This window comes from Ammospiza nelsoni, chromosome 1, assembly GCF_027579445.1.
Source record: "Ammospiza nelsoni isolate bAmmNel1 chromosome 1, bAmmNel1.pri, whole genome shotgun sequence".
Taxonomy (NCBI): domain Eukaryota; kingdom Metazoa; phylum Chordata; class Aves; order Passeriformes; family Passerellidae; genus Ammospiza; species Ammospiza nelsoni.
The window spans coordinates 79,829,606-79,851,205 of record NC_080633.1 but is presented as its reverse complement, the minus strand read 5'-3'; the positions used below and the strand labels follow the sequence as shown (position 1 = coordinate 79,851,205).

The 21,600-nt window shown below is 39.2% G+C and overlaps 1 protein-coding gene across 1 annotated transcript in view; it reads left to right on the top strand.

The window, feature by feature from the left end:
- TRIO (trio Rho guanine nucleotide exchange factor) overlaps nt 1-21,367 on the top strand; it is a 248,319-nt gene extending 226,952 nt beyond the window's left edge. Inside the window, exons 43-57 of the mRNA XM_059485968.1 lie at nt 372-464; nt 1,056-1,106; nt 1,327-1,404; nt 2,364-2,555; nt 3,464-3,641; nt 4,468-5,237; nt 9,423-9,670; nt 10,472-10,610; nt 10,952-10,979; nt 11,806-11,968; nt 13,955-14,076; nt 15,614-15,692; nt 16,307-16,507; nt 16,945-17,083; nt 18,609-21,367. Of these exons, the coding sequence (XP_059341951.1) occupies nt 372-464; nt 1,056-1,106; nt 1,327-1,404; nt 2,364-2,555; nt 3,464-3,641; nt 4,468-5,237; nt 9,423-9,670; nt 10,472-10,610; nt 10,952-10,979; nt 11,806-11,968; nt 13,955-14,076; nt 15,614-15,692; nt 16,307-16,507; nt 16,945-17,083; nt 18,609-19,151 (3,024 nt within the window). The 3' untranslated portion in view covers nt 19,152-21,367. The remainder of the gene's footprint in view (nt 1-371; nt 465-1,055; nt 1,107-1,326; nt 1,405-2,363; nt 2,556-3,463; nt 3,642-4,467; nt 5,238-9,422; nt 9,671-10,471; nt 10,611-10,951; nt 10,980-11,805; nt 11,969-13,954; nt 14,077-15,613; nt 15,693-16,306; nt 16,508-16,944; nt 17,084-18,608) is intronic.
- The last annotated feature ends 233 nt before the right edge of the window (nt 21,368-21,600 follow it).

The following is a 21,600-nucleotide window of genomic DNA, read 5'->3' as shown; positions in this document are numbered from 1 at the left end:
TAGCAATAAATAGCAATTCTGGATAAGCAGAGATCACTGTTGAAAATAGGCTGTATACAACTTGTGACTGAAAAATTACATTTCACTCTGAAGCCTTGTCAAAAAGAGGTGAAAGATGCTTGCAGAAGGGAATACCTTGGGAGCAACAGTGATTAGGGGAAGGACTCCAGCTTTTCCTAACTGAAGATTATATTTATTTTTTTTTACTTTTGCCAATTTCTGATGTGATAACAATTAATACTGATATATCCTTGTTTTTATATATATATGTATATATCTCCATATACTGATACATATGCTGTGTTTCTAACTCAACAAAATAAGGGTCTTTCTAACTGAACAAACAAAAATGTTTGTTTTACAACTCTCAGGATCTAAAGCAACGCCTGGGCCACAGACTTCAGCTCACAGACTTGCTAATAAAACCTGTGCAGAGAATTATGAAATACCAGCTGTTACTAAAGGTAAAGGGATGTTGAGATGAATGAGTTGTGTTAATAGATATGTTACAGATGTGTTAACGGATAGGTTTTCTTTTTTAAGAAAATTTTTAATGCTGATGTTTTCCCACTCCTTTCCCTAACAGAACCCAGATTTGTAAGCAATGCCATATGATTATTTTCTGAGCACATTGGGATAGTTACAAAAATTGCAGTAGATGGCTTGGGCAGAAATTTCTTTTTTCTTTTAATAGTTAAAGACCAAGTGTTTAGGCCATGGAAATGGTTAAAATTTTTACCAGTGTCATAGGAATGGGAGAAGAAACTCTCAACTGTTTTCAGATGTACACGTGATAGAAGTTGTTGGGACTCATCACAGCTTTTCCAGCTACACCTGCAGTCAATTTAATATCACATAAGTGTTTACTGAAGAGCAGCCCTGTATAGCACAGAGGTCATTGCCTTACCATATGTTTTTGTATCAGTTAAATCCAAATGGTTGTCTTCTGCAGTCTGTCATATTCTGATAGTGGCCATCAAATTCAGATTTTCTAAGATATCTTGTTGATGATTAATGAGAAAAGAAATATTACTTGATTTTTTTTTCTTTTTCAGGACTTCCTCAAGTATTCTAAAAAAGCTAATCTTGACACAACAGAACTAGAGGTACTTAAGGCATTTTCTCTTAGTGATATGAATTCTTTTAACTCAGAACTTCTTTTGTTTTGGCAGAGTCACTTTTCTTTTCTGATCTTCCTGAGAAAGCGATTATAAGTGTTTACTTCTTGCATTTCTGTTCTAAAGCAACCATATAAAATGAAACAAAACTTTATGCTGCTAAGTAATTTGGAAAATAAAGCTTTGACTTTTTATTTGTCTTGAACAGAAAGCTGTAGAGGTCATGTGTATAGTACCAAAACGGTGTAATGACATGATGAATGTTGGCCGCCTGCAAGGATTTGATGTAAGTTGGCTGGAGTTTTGCTTAGAGATTTTTTCAGGTTCTCTAGAAATTAATCATTAACACTGTGGGGAGAAAAGTGTGCAGTGCTTCTTCACTGTCTGGTTAGCTGGTGCAACAAGCAGTAAATGAAAAATCAAGTCTTAGCCCTGCCAAGGACTTTTTTCTTCGGAAACATTACCTGTATCAGTCACATTAGGTAAAGCCCTTCTGCAAAATCAAGAAAGGACCAATCTTACTACAGTTCCTTTATTGGCTAAAGACTTGCAAAACAGTGAAATAATCAGCTATCAGCAGGTGAGCAGACCTGACTTCAGTAGTATAGACAAAGGAGGAGTCACTAAGGTCTTTCATGTACTTGAGGCAACTGTAACCCTCCTTGTTTTGCTAAGTCTAGAAGAGATGGAAATTGGCTACTGAAGCAGGATGCATCAGCCAGGCCACAGTCACATGTTTTACTTGCAAAGCTCTTTATATTGTGTGATGCAGACATGAACTTGAGATCTGCCCCTACTCAGCACCCTGGAAGATTATACGAGTAACTGCTGGAGTTATTCAGAATAGAGAAATGAAAGCCTTAGTGTTCCAAGCCTCAAAATGCAGGATGAATTGAAAAGGGTGGAGTGGATTTTTGGAGTTTGGTCTGGGTTTTTTTTTGTTTTGTTTGAGGTTGTTGGTTGGTTGGTTTTGGGTTTTTGATGTTTTGTTGAGGTTGGTTGGTTGGTTGGTTTTGGGGTTTTTTTTGTGTGTGTGTGGTTCTTTTTCTTTTTCACATTTGGTTTTTTTTGAGAAAGAGCACAAGAATATCTTGTGTATAGAAGAAGTGAATAAAGAGTGGTCAATAACACTTGGAAGATGGGAAGTACACGATGCTGTTTGTCATGAACATGTGCTCAAAAAGGCTGATTGGAGAAAGAAAAAAGAACTGCACTAAATGTGTTTTTTCTTGCCTCTGTGTGTAGGGTAAAATTGTAGCCCAGGGTAAGCTCCTGCTCCAGGACACATTCTTGGTTACAGACCAGGATACAGGACTTCTGCCACGCTGCAAGGAGAGACGGGTCTTCCTGTTTGAGCAGATTGTCATTTTCAGTGAGCTGCTAGATAAAAAGAAAGGTTTCTCCATGCCCGGATTCTTGTTTAAAAACAGTATCAAGGTAACTGTTGTGTGTGAGTCTTTTGTGTCCCCTGCACAAACTCTGCTAAGGTAACAGTTTCTCATTCTGTGGGCAGTCACCAGTGACAGCTAGGTGTGCATCCCTAGAGCACAATGAAGTGCCAGTCATTTCCTGAAATTACTTCCTACTGAATGTGTTCTCACTCCAGTGTTAGGTGGAGATCTTTGGATCCCAGTACTCCTGGGATGCCTCCTGCATGAAGGATATCAAAGCATGTCTTCTGGCACAAAGTGCTGGACAAGCATTCACAAAGTTTAGTTTTCAGCTCTGTGCTGTACACCACATTGCAAAGTCATTGCCACTAGAGATAGTAACTCTTTTTGTATCTTTTATGATACCCAAATATGTAGATAACATTTGTAAGTAGTGCGACCTTCTTAGATATTCCTCAAACAAAGTGTTTCCCCACTTCAAGATTTTCCTGAAAAAAACTGATAATATTAGAAGTCAGCAGCCCTTATGAAGCCTTTTGAGTGCACCCTACTGCCCCTAATTCACCTTGGTGCTCTGCCTGCCAGCTGAACCTGTTCGTAGCTCTGGCTGAACAGCCAGGTACAAGGCAGTGCTGTATCTGCAGCTGAAGCCTTTAGTTGGGGCTGGTGGTAGGGAGAGCTGCACAGCAGGCCCAGCATTTTAACTAATCTGAAAGGAAAGTGAGGGATGAAGAACATTCAGCCATGCTGACCTGCTGGAGATTGTTCAGGCACAGTGTGTCAGTAAGCTGTACACTAATTCTTAGTTTACTGGAATTAAGTAACTTCATTTCATGGTATAATTTTGCTACAGGAATGAGTGGTTATCATTTGAAGATCTGACTCTAAACTCCTAAGAAAGAGATTTTAGAGGTATGTTTCCCATAAAATACATGCTATTTTCTTTTCATGAAGGTGAGTTGCCTTTCTCTGGAGGAAAATGTGGACAGCGATCCATGTAAATTTGCACTAACATCAAGAACGGGCGATGTCACGGAGACCTTTATTTTGCATTCTGCCAGTCCGGGAGTCCGCCAGTTATGGATCCATGAAATTAACCAAATTTTGGAAAACCAGCGCAACTTTTTAAATGGTAAATTATTTTCTTTTACTGAAAGTTCGTAATTGGATGACTTTTCTCTCATCTCTTTTTTCTTGGCTTTGAAATGTTTTGCAAGTTGCCTTTTTCCTGAGCTAATAGAGAACAGTTGGGGGATATGTGCCACATTTCTGCTTCAGAACAGATGCTTGCATTTATTATAAGAGTGGTAATCTGAATTTACATGGTGTTCTCTTGGTGAAATTTTCCAAATGTTTTGTAGGAGTGAATCAAGATAGCTGCCATCCGTTGAGAGCTTGTGTACCCCTTTTAAGCAACTGCAAGCCTTTAAAGGCTAAACCCATGTGGAATTTTAAGCATCTATTCAGAATATGTTTCGCTTCTATTATTTTGGTGGCCATTGTTGTTGCATCTTACTGTGGCAGCACATTCAGATTCTGCAGGAGAAAAGTAGAAGGTGGTATCATCCTCTGTGACACTAAAAGGGTTTTGCTCTATTTTTATATCTATCAGTTTTTGTTCCAACCTAGATTTTTTTAAACAGTTATAATGAGTAACAACAAGCAGAGAATGTGGAGTGACACCTGTTTTTTCCCAACTTGGCTGCTGGCTGACAGTGTAATCCTAGAGGAAAACATCTTAGTTTCAGATTTGTAATCTTTAATATTGGTAGATGCAGCAGGTCATGAAGGTTAAATACAGAAAAGCGACTTGAGGTCTGTGGCATCTTTCCACTGCTAAGGAAATTTATTTGAACAGCACTCCCCTTTTTGCCAGTAGACATGTCTGTTTTAAACTGTTCCTGTTCCCTCTCCTGCCCCCTTTCCCCTGACCGCCTCCCCCCTCGCCCCCACTGCAGCCTTGACGTCCCCGATCGAGTACCAGAGGAACCACAGCAGTGGCGGAGGCGGCGGCGGGAGCGGCAGCGCTAACAGCGGCGGCCCCAGCAGCTGTACTGGCATCCCCAGCTCCAGCCGTAGCCGGCCATCCCGGATCCCCCAGCCTGTCAGACACCATTCCCCAGTCCTGGTCTCCTCTGCAGCCTCGGCCCAAGCAGAGGCAGACAAGATGTCAGGTATGTCCATTCACAATCACTCCCTGCCACACTACAACACCTCTTTAGAAACTGGCCTGAGCCAGCCAGACAGGCACCCTCCCAGTGCAGAGCCGGATGGTCCTCAGAGAGAAGCTGAACAGATTCCCAAGATGAAAGTTATTGAAAGTCCCAGGAAGACAGCAGGAAACATTTCTGGCTCAGCTGATGGAGCCCAGAAAGACTCACGTGGAATCTCAGAGGACAGTCGAACAAGGAACAGCATAGGATCACTGACGCTTGGGAAGCCAAGGCCAGGAGCCATCTCTCCAATGAACTCTCCTCTGTCCACGACTTTCCCTTCTCCTTTTGGCAAGGAAACCTTTCCACCCAGCAGCCCCCTGCAGAAGGGCTCCTTTTGGAGCTCCATCCCAGCATCCCCTGCCAGCCGCCCTGGCTCCTTCACTTTCCCTGGGGACAATGACTCCCTCCAGCGGCAGGTCCACCGCCACTCTTCACACAGCAAGGACACAGACCGCATGAGCACATGCTCCTCGACCAGCGAGCAGTCAGTTCACTCCACCCAGAGTAATGGGGTAAGAGCGGAGCACCTCTGTCCTGCGAGCTCTTCTAAAACCTTCCATGCTCCCTTTCTGTGCGTTGCCATCATTCTCCGTACTAACTTCTGGCTCTCCGGTGCTGTTCTGCTCTGAAATAATCAACTGTTCCGGTATCTTCTGCACACTAAAACGCCAAGAGTGTCTACTGTGTGTGTGTATACATGCCAGCATGGCTATGTATACAGACACAAAAGCGACTGCTAACATTAGATGCGATTTCTGCCTCTGCTGAAAATATAGATCACTAGGCTGATACCTACTAACTTGCTGTCCTTGCTTTTTTGGTCTCTAATTTGAAGGCACATAATTAACATGCTGAAGCGTGGCAGCCAGAGCACTTTGGGGTATGCATTGTGCCAGCACTTAAATCTGACTTCAGGATTTTGGCGGATTGCCTTGGGGCTTTTTTCCCTTTCACGCACAAATTTGCCACCATTGTCCTGTTGAGTTTTAACTTCGTGGAGACATCTACGTTCCCTGGGCTGCTTGAGTTTTATTTTTTTCTTAATTTATTTTTTCCCCCCTCTCCTTTCAGCCTTAGTTGTTATACATCAATCTCTTTTTAATTCCTGTGTTTGATCAAGGAAGCTTGCTGCAATCCACTCAAAATAGGCCAGCAAAGCCCAGCGACAATAATCCTACTTCTACTACAACCAAAACGATTACCCGCTCCACTTGTCTGTTCTCCTTTGTAAGAAGAAATGGTTTCGGTTTTCTGGAGACTCAGCCTCTTAGTGTGCACTTGGTGTGTTTGTGTAGAAATCCAGGCTGTCAACAGAATCTACGTTATTCCTAATAACATCCACCAGGAAAGCAACACAGCCAGCACTGGGGCATGTGCAAATAGAAAGCAAAAATGTTGAGGCATTTGCCATGGAGGCGGTAGGCAGGTTATGGTGCCTTTCTTTTATAACTCACATATGATTTTTTTCTCACTAAGCATTGTGTTCATGAATGTTTGTTTTTCTACTCTCTCACAAATGGTATGCAATACTAGTTTTGCAAATCACCTAACTTGCTGGACCTTTTTTAAATGCATGTGTTTCTTTATAGAACTGTTTAACACACAAAGCTTTCTTGACTTCTTAGTTCTTACACTTACTTTTATAATAGCTTCAGAAGAAAAAAATTTTGCTTTGCATGTTTTGTAATTTTATCCTGATCTTCCTTCAGCTTTTTTTTTGATTTAGCTCTGTCTTGCATTGATCTTCAGTCTAGCAAAATGTGATGTGATGTAATGTAATGCAAAATCTGGGGTAATTTGAATATTTTGCATTTACTGCATAGTATGTGAATTAAGATGGTGGTACTTGCATAATACTAATTCAGGTTGCTGCATTAAAAAGGAAAAGGTGAAAGATGGGATGGCACTGAGATTTCAAAACATTTGGATTTCGATATTATCTCAGCAAAGACACCATTGCTTGTTTTTATCTCACTGTAAAATGTAATGTTGGAATGCATGCATTCTGCTTCTCAGCTCTATGTTTACAGCTCTATAACTCTTTTATTTGGTAATTGAGATGGGCCATAAGTTCTCATTTATAACCTCATTTCTAGACCAATCATCAGTATTCTACACCACATTGAACAAGTTGGAGAAAATCGGTGTGAAGGTTTATTTTAACTATTTTTGTATGGATATACCCATGCATATATGGCTATGGTAGATTATTTAAGGAAAAATTACTTCTAAGAAGAAAAAAGAGTAAGTTTTGCTAGTTGAGGAATATGGGAGGAACTTTTTATATTTTGTTTGTAGATCCTCCTGTAATCCCATAGTTGAGGTCAGTGACGACCAGAAGTACTTTTAGTAAGAAAACATTACTGTGCAAGAATAATTGCTTCCTTGCAAGGAAAGGCAAAAGGAAAGGCTATCTCTCCAGGGTGAGAATGAATTCTGGTATAAACACATTCTCAGGAACATTTGTCACTTAGTAGTTACCAGACAGTTGTTTATTTAACAGATTTAAGTGTCCCCGTTGAACATAAGAAATATTCAGAGTTTATTATGATCCTACAAGACTTAAATGTCAGAAAGAAATGTTATGTTATAGAAAGGTCAGTCTTGCAGTTACACAAATTCTGCTGCATCCTAAGAAACAGTATGTTCAGGAATAGTGTGTGAGGCAAGGTTTGAGGCTTAGGTTGATACTGCAACTTTCCTTCATTTTCTCTGGAATTCGTACCAGGAGAAGTCAACAAAAGCTGCTTTTTTGAATAGAGTTGTTTTTCATCTAGGTAAAAGAGTGTAGCAAGTTGTCATCCTCATTTAAATAATGACTGAATGAGATTTAATTTCTTTGGTTCAGCTGTTCTCAGTTTGCCTGAGTCATAGAAAGGACTTAATAATACAAAAGGCCATGCAGGCCATCTTCTAAACAGAGAAAGAAGTTAGTTCTCCACTGGAAATACAGCATCTGAAATTAATGTAAATATCCTTTAGTAGAGTTAAAATCCACAATGAGATCTTTTTTCACTGAGGTAGCATATTCTGAGGTAGCATATTTTTTCACTGAGGTAGCTTCATCATTCTAATATGGCAAAAAAGAAGCTTTGAGTCACTCATTTTAATATAACAGTCCATCTAGAATAAAATTACAGTCACTGGCACTCCAAGCATCAGGGTGTTAAACATGCTATGAAATTAGTAATCTGAGACTGTTCCATTCCAAATGTCTTGATTTCTCAGCCAGAGTCCTCAGGGAAGCACAGGCACAGAGGGATGGAGTGACTTGTTCAAGGCCTTTAGCAGATTGCAAGAGAACGCAGTGTTTAGGGCTCCCAGTGCACCAGGCTGTCAACTGAACCCCTCTGTATCTCCTCAATATTTGAGAAATATTTGACAGTTTTGAGAAAAAAAAGATAAAAAATGATGCTGTTTTAATCTTGTGTGCCAGGCTTTCCACTGGCTACTAGCACATGAGGGGTACTAATGTGGTTCTGCTCTATAAGCAGTGGGAGTACCCAGGACATGGGTACTCATTTCCTTCTTCAGCTCGGCTTCTACTGAGCCATAGCAAGCCCTCGCTGGCACTGAGTGACCTGAAACAGTCTGAAGTAAGAACAGAGACAAAAGACACACACACACATATTTCATGCCACATCATTAATAGGCCATTCACCTTGATTTTAACTTGTTTCAAGAAAGAAATAATTACTGAGGGAGTAGGTTGTGTAATCTGATAATAGTTTTCACATTTCTATTTATTGAACCTTGTATAAGAAATAGATGTAAATGGACAAAGTAAGTCTTACTTTTAAAACAATAATAATTTCCAGTAGGTTTATTGTCAGGAGTAGGCTTTTTGTTCTTTTTGAATATACACCTTCTCAGCCATAATTAGCTTTCCACAAATGCTTGCTGGGGAAATGAACAAAATCATGGACAGTAGTTGAAAGTGTACAATAAACAGGTAACAACACTCAGCTATCTTAGTCACTAATCAATTAGAAGTGATTCTTACAGTTTAGTGGGTCTATTTTGACCGTCAAATTAATAATTTCTTGTTTCCCTAATTTACTTCATCCTCTGCATTTAAAAGAATAAACCTGATCATACAGATGCAACCAGAGATAAATCTTGTAGTTTTGAGAGATGCTGTCAAAACCCTGTTTTGTTCTTTTGTAGCTTGTCATGTTTTGTGTGCACAAGGGCAGTGTCTGAGATCTGACAGGTAGTGCTAGGAAGACTACATGTATTTTTCATTGTTGGAGTTTCCAGTGATTATGAACTAATGACTATGATTTGGAAACTGAACTTAGAAGACCGTGAAAAACTGTCTCACATGCTTGTACTGTAGTTTTGATGCCTGATGAAGATGCAAGGTTCAGTGTCTGAGCTTGAAAGGAAGACAGGTTGCAATTTGTGAATAAACTGACTTCTAGTTAACAGAAATTATATTGAGTAACTGTATTGGGAATAAATTTGTGCAGCAGCACTACATAAAGATGCTCAAATATCAGACTAATGCACAAGATAAACAGACACAGGCAACTGTAAAAGAGAGAACATTGCTCTTTTCTTTGACTACAGTGTAAACCAAGTGGATTAGGTAGGTAATGTAGCAGGCCAAGAACAGCCTGTCTTCTTCGTGAATTTTAAACTCGATTCTCTTTTTTTTCCCTACTGCTCTCTCTGCTTCTGATTGACGCTTGCAGAGTGAAAGTAGCAGCAGTAGCAATATCTCCACCATGCTGGTGACACACGATTACACGGCAGTGAAGGAGGATGAGATAAATGTCTACCAAGGAGAGGTCGTGCAGATTCTAGCCAGCAACCAACAGAACATGTTTTTGGTGTTCAGAGCCGCCACCGATCAGTGCCCCGCAGCCGAGGGCTGGATTCCCGGCTATGTCTTGGGGCATACCAGTGCAATCATCATTGACAACCCTGATGGAACCATCAAGTGAGTGCCTGGCTGTGCGTAGAAGGGGAGGAAGGAATAAAACTTCCAATTTAGAGAAAACTTTCAACGTTTAAGGCCAAAAGTTGATGTGATCGTGGAGAAATAAATGAACAACAAGCAGAACAAGTACTGAAGAGGTCTCTTAGCAACCATCAAAATAAAGCTAGTGAAAAATATCCCAGAAGTACATATTCTTTAATAAAGAGTTGCAATAGCCTAGTCTTCTGGGAAAAGAATGCCTTATCTAAGAGCAGAAACCATTTATTTTAACTTGTTTATTTAATAGAATGAATTGCCAGTCTAGGCACTTTTGTCTAGGAAAACGGGGAATGTTTGTTCAAATAAAACAAGATTTCAGAGTTCCTAGATATCTGCTTTAAGCCACAAGCCTATTGAAAATTACTGTATGCTAGGAACAACTCTTTCATCTCTGCAATGGAAGAAATTGTATCAAAGTTCAGTTTGAATTTTGTGTAAAGCTTTTGTAAGGCTGCATTTGGTATGGGCTTCATACTGTTAGTTGTTCAATTAGATTGACAGTTTGCATTTTCCTATAGAAAATTTACCATTTGAGCAATGATTTCAAGGAATACTGAACTTCAGACTACATTACTAGCTTGTTCACAGTTTTAGCCAAGGGTGGCATCCCTTATGGAATACTTAATGTATTTCATTTTACTATACTGTAATACATAAAAATAACATTTTGACATACTTTCCCAATGCCATGTGAAACTAGATAGTATAGGGCATAACAGGGAGTTGAAAAGAATTGATCAGAGTTTCGTGTTCTGTGTACAGGAAGTCAACGTCTTGGCACACAGCACTCCGATTAAGGAAGAAATCTGAGAAAAAAGATAAAGACGGCAAAAGGGAAGGCAAGCTAGAAAATGGTTATCGCAAATCCCGAGAAGGACTTGCCAACAAGGTTTCTGTAAAAGTAAGTCTTCAAAGGTGTCGCTTCCAAAAGAAGTTGGGTTGGGATTTCTTTAAAAGTAGCTTCTGTCAGAACTTCACAGGAAGGAATCAAAGGCATCAGTGGCTTTAGTGGACAGTTTTTGCCATATCTGAAAACAGGAAGTTAAAACCTTCAAACCTGAAAACATCATACAAAAAAAAAGCCCAAAAAGAAGAAAGTGGTGCAGAAATGGTAGTATTCAAATGTTTCTTGGATATTGTGGGTACAGCTAACTTTGGTCCATCTCTGTGCTTGGTTTTCTACCATTCTTTAAGTTATTATAAGATTATCAGGACACTAATTCTTTAATTTCTCCTTTCCAGCTTCTCAACCCCAATTACATTTATGATGGTAAGTTGCTTTAATTTTTAAAAGTTTCAGTCAATAAATTTGATTAAAACATTATTTGCTTGATATGAATTATGTCAGGAACTGAGTGCTTTCTACAAAAATATATGTGGGCTCTTTTTAGATTAGAATGAAATACATCATATTTGTTTTTTAAGATGCAAGAAACACTTTTTTGATCACAAGTTCAAAACAACATAAAACTCAAAGACCATATGATGTGTTCCATATGGAAGTGGGACCTTGCTGAATTTGCAAAGTAACACGGCCAGGAATTGGAGCTGCTTTATTTTCAATCTTGCATCCTAGGAAACATTCAGGACCTCTTCAGTGCAGAGGTAGATCAGGACAGAGATGGTGGCCCACTGGGTTCAGAGCCAAACTGGGGTTTTAGTTTAATAGACAGAAACAAAGTCTTTGAGTTTCACCTGTGGAAAAGGGAAAGCCCTAAAGTGCTTCAGTGGATGAAGTGTATTTTGCAAACTTGGCTGGATATAAAGATAGCCTAGCTGAGCACATCCTTAAACACTTTTCAGTGTAGACAACTTTCCTCACTTACCATAAACTGGGTGTTTGGTTCACCATGGTAAGCTTCAGAGTTATCTGTGGCACAGCAGTAGTGTTGTGTCCAAGTTCATGTAGAGAAAAATTTACTGGCTCTGTAGAGCCCCAGCAAAGGGCCTAACCATGGATTTGCTCCAAGGGCAGGGGATATATATTAACCTTGGAAATCTAAAGTACAGCTTCATCTAATAGAAAACAGTGCAAGGAATAGAAATTAAATGTATTTGCTTCAGTTTACCTAATGCCATTAATTCTCTTTTTCCAGTTCCCCCAGAGTTTATAATTCCATTGAGTGAGGTAACATGTGAGACAGGAGAGACCATCGTGCTTAGGTGTAAAGTCTGTGGTCGCCCCAAGGCTTCAGTTACTTGGAAAGGTCCTGATCATAATACACTGAGCAATGACGGCCATCACAGCATTTCCTACAGGTAATTTGTGCCATGGTCAAAAGAAACTGCTCAAACTGTGACATTTTTAATTTGCACCCCTGGTGTGGGACAGCGTTTGGCTTTGAGCTATGAGGATAGGGTTGCTCTCAGACAGAAATATATCATCACTGAGATTTTCCAGAAATGTTGTGTAACTTCTGCATATGGCTAGGGTAACAAAATGTTATAATCAGTTGATTTTTAAAAACAAAATAAAATTAATCTGCTCTTTTTCATTTGCTATTGCAGAAACCGTTGTGGTCTGTCACACTGACCTGGTCATTGAAACAGTCCCATGTGTTGTGACATGCCAGTACTGTGACAGACCCTGCCAGGCCCTTATTTCCATTAGTGGCCCTCAGATCACACTACTGTGTTTTGCAAAGAGGCCTTAGCTTCCTACTGATGTGACAACATCACTCTTCATTGTTGAAGCATGAATATTAACATTTTTCTCTGGTTTTAGCTTTGCTATGTTAGAACATAACAGAATAACTGGTAAATCAAACACCAGGATAAATATTTCAGGAGAACTTGTTATTTTGGAATAGGAAGCTGCAGATTAAAAAAGAAATTTTTTTTTCCGAAAAAGCATCTTTTACATACAGAAAATGTAGTTTAATGAGTAACTTCAGTGTGAAGAAATGGCATAATTATGAATTATACTCTTAATTCAGAATGAAGGGCTCTTTTGTGAAAAGTTGATGGCATGTTATACTGTTCTTTACTTTCTGCTGCTTCTGCTTTTTCTTTTCATTGGGTTTTTTGTTTGTTTTTAATGGAAAGACAAAGGCAATATGGCAGCTTTACTATTAGATCCAGGGCTGTTTGGAGATGTGTAAGAGTTAAATTTGCTAGGTTTAATTCATTGTTGCTCATTACAGAATTATATCCAGTGAATAATCTTGGCTGTGACTGACAGATTTCTAGAAATAATCCTGAAATGTTCTTTGAGTTGGAGAAGGGTGTCATCTTCTTGTGTTCCTAAAATTTACTTTTTTTTTTTCTCCTGAAATTGTGTGGTGAAGACCACTGCAAATAGGTTTTGGGTCAGTCAGTAAAATTACTTGTGGCAGCTGAGATGAATCCAAAGGAAAGTCTGATAAAAGATCTTGAAAATATGCATTATTGTGAAAAAAACAACACAATGTTAGCATTGGTTTGAGCCTAGAGGTAAAAAGTCTAGGGGGGACTTGCCAAGTATTCACATTTTTAAGAGACTTGCAAATTAAATTATCTATTGTTCATGTCCATGGCAGCTAGTCAAAAGACTACTAGAACTTTATTGCACAGAGGAAAATTTAAGGAAAATTTAAAGACAAAACATCAAACAAAAAGGGTGGTTGACCAGTGAGAAAGACTAAGGAAGAGCCTGCAGAGTCTTTCTGCTTTGGTATTACCTAGCTTAATGCTGTCAGTGCTCTGGAGCAGAGAGTAAACCTAAGTCCTTTCTAGTTTCCTTCCATCCTCATTCTCCCAGATTCTGAGATCTCCAAAGTTGTGGTGAAGTGTGCCTTTTGTGTTGAAGAGCAAGCCAGCTCTTACAAGGCTTAATGCTCTGAAAGCAGAAATGGCTGATCAGCTGACACCTCCTGGGAGTCACGGATGGAAACGAAGCTTTCAGAAAGAACAAGGATGGATATTTGTCTTGATATGGCTTCTGAAAACTTGAAGTAGGTAAAGGAAGCAGGAAGAAACAGGGGGAGTACTTGATTTTTCCAACAGTAGAGGCTGAGACATGGTGAGACAGAGTGCCAGTCAGGATGTTTTTCTAGTGATTTGTAGGACTTCCCAAGATACTGGATAACCACAAAGTGCTCAGGTTCTGGTGAACGCTTCTGATACGGGTTTTACTATGTTCATCCAGAGAGAGATACGAGCTGGAGAATAAGAAGTATAAAGAATATCAGCCTAACTTTGTCTGATTTTCACAGCTTAAGGTCTGTGCAGTTACTGTAAGGTTAACAGCTGCCGTTGTGTTTGCAGTGACCTGGGAGAGGCGTCGCTGAAAATCGTAGGCGTCACTGCGGAAGACGATGGTATCTACACGTGCATAGCTGCAAACGACATGGGTTCGGTTTCTTCCTCCGCCAGTCTACGAGTTTTAGGTAGGCCTGGCTCTGCCTTCTTCTAAAGCCTAGGTACAGTCAAAGTGCCTGGTACCCATAGAACAGTAGCAAGAAAAGCTCAGCTCCTGGACACCCCTTTGTTAAAGAGCATTGATAACGAGCCTTTTTACCTGTCATGTAGCGCCTGTTTCAGCGGGAATAGCTGCACTTTTAGGATGTAAGGGATTAGAGGTTCGTGTACACATTCATGCATTCACTTTGCCAGTACTAGTTAAAACACACTGATAAAATCATATTTATCATCAGCATTCTTAGTTTAGTCTCAGTGAATGCTACGATGCTAACATAATTTCTTCAGTGTACAGATAAGAAAAGAGTAGCATTACTTTATAATTTATTTTTCTCCTTTTCTTGAAGTGTAAAGCTACAATTTTTAGAACATACAACTAGTTCTTGTCTTTGCATCACTGATATACAGTTGAACTATTTCAGTAACTGAAGCAAGGTAACCTGAATGTTTGTGAGGAATGAAAAGGAAACATGCAAAGATAAAAAATGCTTGTGTTTTGGGGCAGACAGCAAAGGGCAAAAAAGATTTTTACTTGATGTGTTTGCTGACATAGGGATAAATTTTGGAGAGTGTTCATACATTCACTTATTCTTGTCCTAAACATTCCTAATTCTCCATTTTAGAAACAGGGAAAATATAGACAGCAGGATCAAAAATTTTCTTACAAGACAGCTCATAACAATTGATGCCATCTGGGTCCTTTAGTCTATTGTGAGGCCCATATATTTTTCCACTGGTGAGAATTAGCTAATAGATTGTAGCAGAATGGCTCTGTCTCAAACTGACTCACATAAAAAACCCCAAGACATGAAGTTTCTCAGCTGATACAGGGATTTCTCCCAAACCTCTTCAAAATACAGTGTTTCTTCCCTTTTTTTCAAAGACCTTTGCTGCTTTCTTGGAATTTTAAACCCTCCAAATCTTATCTGAAATTTTTGGGTGTTTATGTTCAGTGGTGCCACTTTGAGCACTGCCTGTGGGTAGCCACAGTAAGTGCCTTACTGATAACATATTGAGGTGATGATTATTTCAGGCACTTCTTGCTCACTGACCCAAGACAGACAGCAGCTAAGCCCTTTGATCAGTGTGTTGCAATATATAAAAGAAGCTGGAAGGGAAATTTTGGTCTTTATACTAGCATTTCCTGAAAAATAAGAGTTGTTCTCTAAGGTAGCTGCTACACAGCCTGGCCACTTGTTTTTCCAGTGACAGGTGTATTATGGATTATGAGGTATAATGTAAGATGTCTTTTCACTGTTTCCCTCAGCTTGCTAAGGTTACTCATTCCTGTACAGACAGTTCCCACTGTAACCTGAATTGTTTCCACTATAGATTGGTTCTACTGCATTGGCTGGGCTGCCCTGGTGTATAATCCAGTTTGTCCTGATGCCACCCTGTGTGTCATATGGGGATTAATAAAATGGGGCGATTCCCCTCATAGCCAAGGGATCTGAGTGTATTAAATCTTGGACATCCTGTCCTTCTCTTTTTTGTTTGTTTGTTTAGGTCCTGGAAGTGATGGGATCATGGTAATCTGGAAAGACAACTTTGATTCCCACTATAGTGAAGTGGCTGAGCTTGGCAGGTGTGTTCTGTATGCTGATCTTCAAAGCTGTCTGTGTCAAAATACTGACTTCTCTTTCAAAAATTAAATTCTCCTTGATAAATACTTAGTGTACAAGCCTAAAAGGCCAGAATTTTGTTGGGTTTAGTAGAAGTGAGGAAGCAAGACTTTTACCAGCACTAGATGGCACTACAGAAACAGAATGCAAATAGGCTGAAGTGGTATTGTAGATGAAGAGATTTATTTTTTTTAAGCATCCCTTATAGTGACTGACACTGCTTCTGTAGTGAAGTTCTCCTCAACCTCCTTATTTAGGGAATGAAAACTACAGACAGAAGGAGTCTGAAAAGGGGCAAAATAACTCATGTAGAATATACAGTTTGCCAACTTTATAATGACCTTTGAAAGCTGGTTATTACTCTGACAGGTTGTCTGCAGGTGTCATATGACAGATATCTGTCAAGTTTCTACAGTCACGATTTGTATTAGATGCATGCACTGAAAATTCTCATGCCCAGAACCTTCTCTGTAAGGGTTATTACTTATTAGAGATCAAAATTAGATCTCTTGGAGTATATCTTTCAAGTAAAAGTATGTCCTTATTGTATCTCTTTCCTTTCATTGTTGTGTTCCAGGGGCAGATTTTCTGTCGTTAAGAAGTGTGACCAGAAGGGAACCAAGCGAGCAGTAGCCACTAAGTTTGTGAATAAGAAGTTGATGAAGCGAGACCAGGTTACCCATGAACTTGGAGTCATGCAGAATCTCCAGCATCCCCAGCTCATTGGCCTTCTCGATACCTTTGAGACCTCCACCAACTACATACTAGTGTTAGAAATGTGTGTGCACTCTAAATTATCTGTCAAATGCAACTTTACAGCTGACTTTCTGGGGCATTTATGGTGGTTAATGAATAAGGTGCTCTAAAATTTCATAGCAGTTTGAGAGTACCTAAGTAAAATACTGCAGTTGTCTAATGCTGTTACTAAAATGTTGAGTTTAATACTCAGAAGAGAACAAATAGAGATATTAAATATACATGTGGATGATTATCTTAGTCTAAAGATTCAACAGTATTTTTGTATCAAATGGCCACAAAAGTGAATTAGGAATGTTGTGATCTGGTAGCTAGATATGATATCTCCTCTTCATACCCCAGTCCACTGTGTTGTAAGCTCTGCAGGCTACAGTTACTGCTGTAATCTGTAGCCTCTTGAGGTTTTCTCAGTTCTGAAGCATGGATTAATCCAAAATGCAACCGTTGTAATTGCAACAGGGCTGACCAGGGTCGCCTTCTGGACTATGTCGTGCGATGGGGAAACCTCACAGAAGGGAAGATCAGACTCTACCTGGGAGAGATTCTGGAAGCTGTGCAGTATCTTCATAACTGCAGAATAGCACATTTGGACCTAAAGGTGAGGTGCTAATGGAATTCTGAGCAGCGTCATTCTGGGCATAAAAATCTCCCTCTTCTAGAAAACTTGCATCTGGGAAGAGAGAATTGTGAAATGCTTTGAGAGTCATAAAGTACTCCCAGTGGCTTGGGGCTCCATTCCTAAATGCTTTAGGTCACTCAGGCAGCAAAGCAGAAACTCTCAATTCCCTATGCTTTCTCCTTATAGCTCGCTTGCTCGTTGTGGCCCTTTTTGCTGGAAACAATTGCTAACAGGAAATTTTGCTTGGTTATTTACTTATTTATGTATTTATTTAATTTCTGATAAACTTGCACCAGAAATCCATTTCTTTCTCAAGAAGCATCGAGTTTATTGTGAAAGAGACTTGTTTTCTTCTTTTGCTGCAAAAATATTTCTCATCTTTGCACTTTGAGGGCTGTAATACCTAAATGAATGATGCTTCTTTGGGCCTTTGTTCTTCCTTTAGTGTGTTACTTGAGCCACAAGGGTTTAATGCATTGTAGTTAAAAAAAACTATGTGAGAAGGTCTCAACATAAATATTAATTAAAAACTTACTCCTTACACTTTTTTTTCACCTGTATATGAATAATAATTTTAGCATTGACAAGTCATCTTTGTAGGCAGGGTCTGTTTAGCCAAATGAGGTCATGGTGAGAAAAAGCAAAAAGTCTGAGTCTCTTCCCTCCATGTACTTCTGTTTCCAAGCAGAACCAGTTTGGGTCTTCATACCATTAAATTTTTTTTAGTGTGCTATAGAGAGTTCACCAGTACTTTTTCTGGTCTCACATACAGATGAACTAATTAAAAACTAGTTGTAGGTAAGTTGCTCTTACTTTGCAGAGATTACAGCAGCAGTAGCTTTAGAAATAAAACTGGAGAAATAAGTCCACTTTCAGCTCACCAGTAATGGGGCAGTTCTCTTGAAGTCATATGCATCCAACAGGATCTTCTGCTGCCATAGTCTCCTAACAGGGCTTGTCTTCCATCTGTACAGCTGCATTACATGAAAGAGTTTCCAAATAAAGCTGGATTCTGTTGAAAGCATCATGCAAATATTTACAGTCTTCCAGTCTTTAAATGCAAGGGTTTTGTTGTGTCCGATGTAAAACAAATGGAACAGTTGCTTTATTCACCCTCTATTCATAATTGTTGTTCCTTAAGCTTAAGTTTTGAAACACAGTTCCTGTGAAGCTTTGCAAAGCTACTGTCATGAATAACTGAAGTATTAACTGGCAGAGCTATATTTCCTGCAAAAAATGTAGTGCCAGCAGCTACAACAGCTAAAGCAGATGCATTGCATATTGCAATAGGCAAGAACCCACCTGCTGGTTGGTCAGGGGAAGCCTTGTTAAGACTGCCTCAGGGCTTTGCAGAGCTGGCCTTCTGCAGTGGTCCTTATAGAGTGCAGCTATCTATGTTCTAGGGCTGACCACACTTGCTGGGAAGCAGTTAAGATGGAGCATTAAATGTGTGTTAGACTGACTTGAAAAAAGACATTTTAACTTTTGCTTTTATGTTTTCTAGCCTGAAAATATTTTGGTGGACCAGAGTTCCTCTAAGCCAACAATAAAACTGGCTGACTTTGGAGATGCAGTCCAGCTCAATACCACGTACTATATCCACCAGTTACTTGGAAACCCAGAGTTTGCAGCTCCTGAAATTATTCTTGGAAATCCTGTTTCACTCACTTCAGATGTTTGGAGCATTGGAGTGCTCACTTATGTCCTTCTTAGTGGCGTCTCTCCTTTCCTGGATGAAAGCGTAGAGGAAACTTGCCTGAATATTTGCCGCTTAGACTTTAGTTTCCCAGATGACTACTTCAAAGGAGTTAGCCAGAAGGCCAAAGATTTTGTATGCTTCCTACTTCAGGATGACCCAGCTAAGCGTCCCTCGGCTGCACTGGCCCTCCAGGAGCAGTGGCTGCAGCTGGGGAATGGCAAAAGTGCTGAGAGCATTGATATATCCAGACTGACTTCGTTCATTGAGCGGCGAAAACACCAGAATGATGTTCGACCCATCCGTAGCATTAAAAACTTCTTACAGAGCAGGCTCTTGCCAAGAGTTTGACCTTGCTTGAAGTTCTCTCTCATTCTCTTTCACCTGCCAATCAATCAGACTGGAGATGGACTCCTCCTGCCAATCAATCAGACTGGAGATAGACTCCTCCTGCCAATCAGCTGTTGACTTGAATTTTGAGGAAAGCAAACCCCAAGCCAACCAGCTGCTAGTGAATGTTCGTGTGCAAATGCATTCCACAGGGACCCGCGCGGGGCGGCGCAGGGGACTGGAGATGCAGACTTCACGGGGGTGGAGGACAATAGCACTGTACTCTGCAAAAAGCAGTCACAAGCGATACAGCAACAGTATTTTATTCAGGTTTCTGCAAAAAAAAAAATAGTTTTTTTAATAAACAAGAGTTGAATTTTGCAAGTGAACTTAGCTACCGTTTTCAAGATTTATTCAAGGAAGAAATGCCTATGTTTAAAGCACTGGTGTTAAACAAAAATCAGATCATGCCTGGAGAAGACTCACCAAAATGGCTGCCCATTGGTACGGCCTCCATTTATAACATCTGGTTTTCACTTGGTCCTAGAGCTTTCCAGTTGCCTCGCCTGTATGTATCTCACGTAGCAGTGCACTGAGATCAGACTCTGCTTTTAAGTGCATCCAACCTCAAAAGATTTTGCATACAAATAGAATGAATTGTTTTGCTCTGATAAAATGTAGGCCTTACTTGTATATAGACTGTTACCTGCCTTCGGTCTGTAATTTTTTTTCCCTCTCCTCTCATCCTTTTTTCCCCCCTCCTTCCTAAATGGTGGTATACCACTGTGCGGGTCTTCAGTTTGGGGCAGTAGTCACTGTCCCCCCAGAAAAGAACTTTGGGTTGGTGCCCAGCTTGCTGACCCAATTGTCAAGCAGTATACAGCAGGATGAAATACTGTAAATGCACTCATTTGGGATTTTGTTTTCTTTCATATCATGTGCAATGTTGTGGCTTTAACATTTTATGCAACTATTTATGAGGACCTCTGTTGTAACTGTAATAAATATATAGAAAAAGCACATACTTAGTACGGCGAGCTTTATGGTTTTGTTTGTGTGATTGGGGGTTCTGGGTGGGCATGGGCGGGTGTGTTGTACCACACTGTCATTATTAGTTTAAGATGAGGATTAGCATGAAATTTAGTCAAGACTAGTCAGTTTTAAGGATTGTTAAAAAGAAAAAAAATTAAGAGAGAGAGAGAGAGAGAGATTAGTATCCCAAATGTCAAACTGGTTAAGAAGTAGAGTGACACTTTTAAAAATTATTATTATTATTATTATTATATTTAAAATGCCAAAGTTTGACTTTCCCCAAATCAGTCTCAACACTTCACTACTTTTTAGAATTTTCAAATCTGTTTTTTTACTTCTTTCTGTGAAATGAACAAATTAATCTTGTGGTCTTTGGTAAAGAATACATTCGGCAAGTAGCAGTCAGATGAGGAGAATTGGACATGTAATGTAATTGTCTTAGTAACTGTTTTTAAGGTTGAAGTAATATTAGTGTGAGATATTTAAAAAGACAGAGATGGTTTTCTGTGCATCACTGAGTTCATGTGGGTGTGTTGTCATCTATGTTTTTGTGAAATGCCATGTTTAAGGAAACCAAGCTGACATCCCACGAAAGTTAGATATATGGGTGTTAAGCCATAACCTAGCTTGGGTTAGTTTGAGGTTTTGAGCTTTGTGGCTTCCACTGTATCCTATTTATTCTTTTTTTTTTCCTTTTTTTTTTTCTTTTTTTTTTTGGTTCTTTGGGTTTTTTGTAAAGTTGTACAGAAACTTTTTAAAAGAAAACAACTGACTTCGAAACTGGATGTGTATTCGTACCAACCTCATATCATTGTTTGTGTATTATTTTTCTTTATTGTTTTAGTTAAATGTTTTGCTTTATTTTGCATGTATATTTCTTTGTACAGTGATGTTACATGTTTACACAGTATGACATGATGTAAATATTTTATTTTGCCATCAGTTATTTTGAAAAAAATTAAACATATTTGACATAATTGTCTGATCTCTTGCTTTAAGAAGTTTGACAGTTTAGGTTTGGCTATATTTTAATTTGGCTCTGTATTTTAAAAAAGTATGTTACTTTATTGCCATAAAAACCATTTTAAATTGCAATGATGTATCTTTCCTTCATGCCTTACAAAATAATATTTGCCTTTGCTTTAAGTGTTGACTGCTTTGTAGTTTCATGAATGCTTTTATATAAAACATACGTAACTCCCTAACTGTGGAAATGTATTCTGGTCTTTATTAGCTAGTAAATTTTGACCAGTAGAGTGTTCTACCAGATGTTCCGAGTTAAAGACCACAGGATTGTATTTCAGTATTTCAGAAGAACAGATTTCCCACAACTTCTAGGCATTTCAGATTCATTATGAAGAAAAATTACTCTCAAGCATAAAGATTTGGGATTTGCAACTATATTCATAAAGCAGAAAAGTTTCTTATTGTGTATATT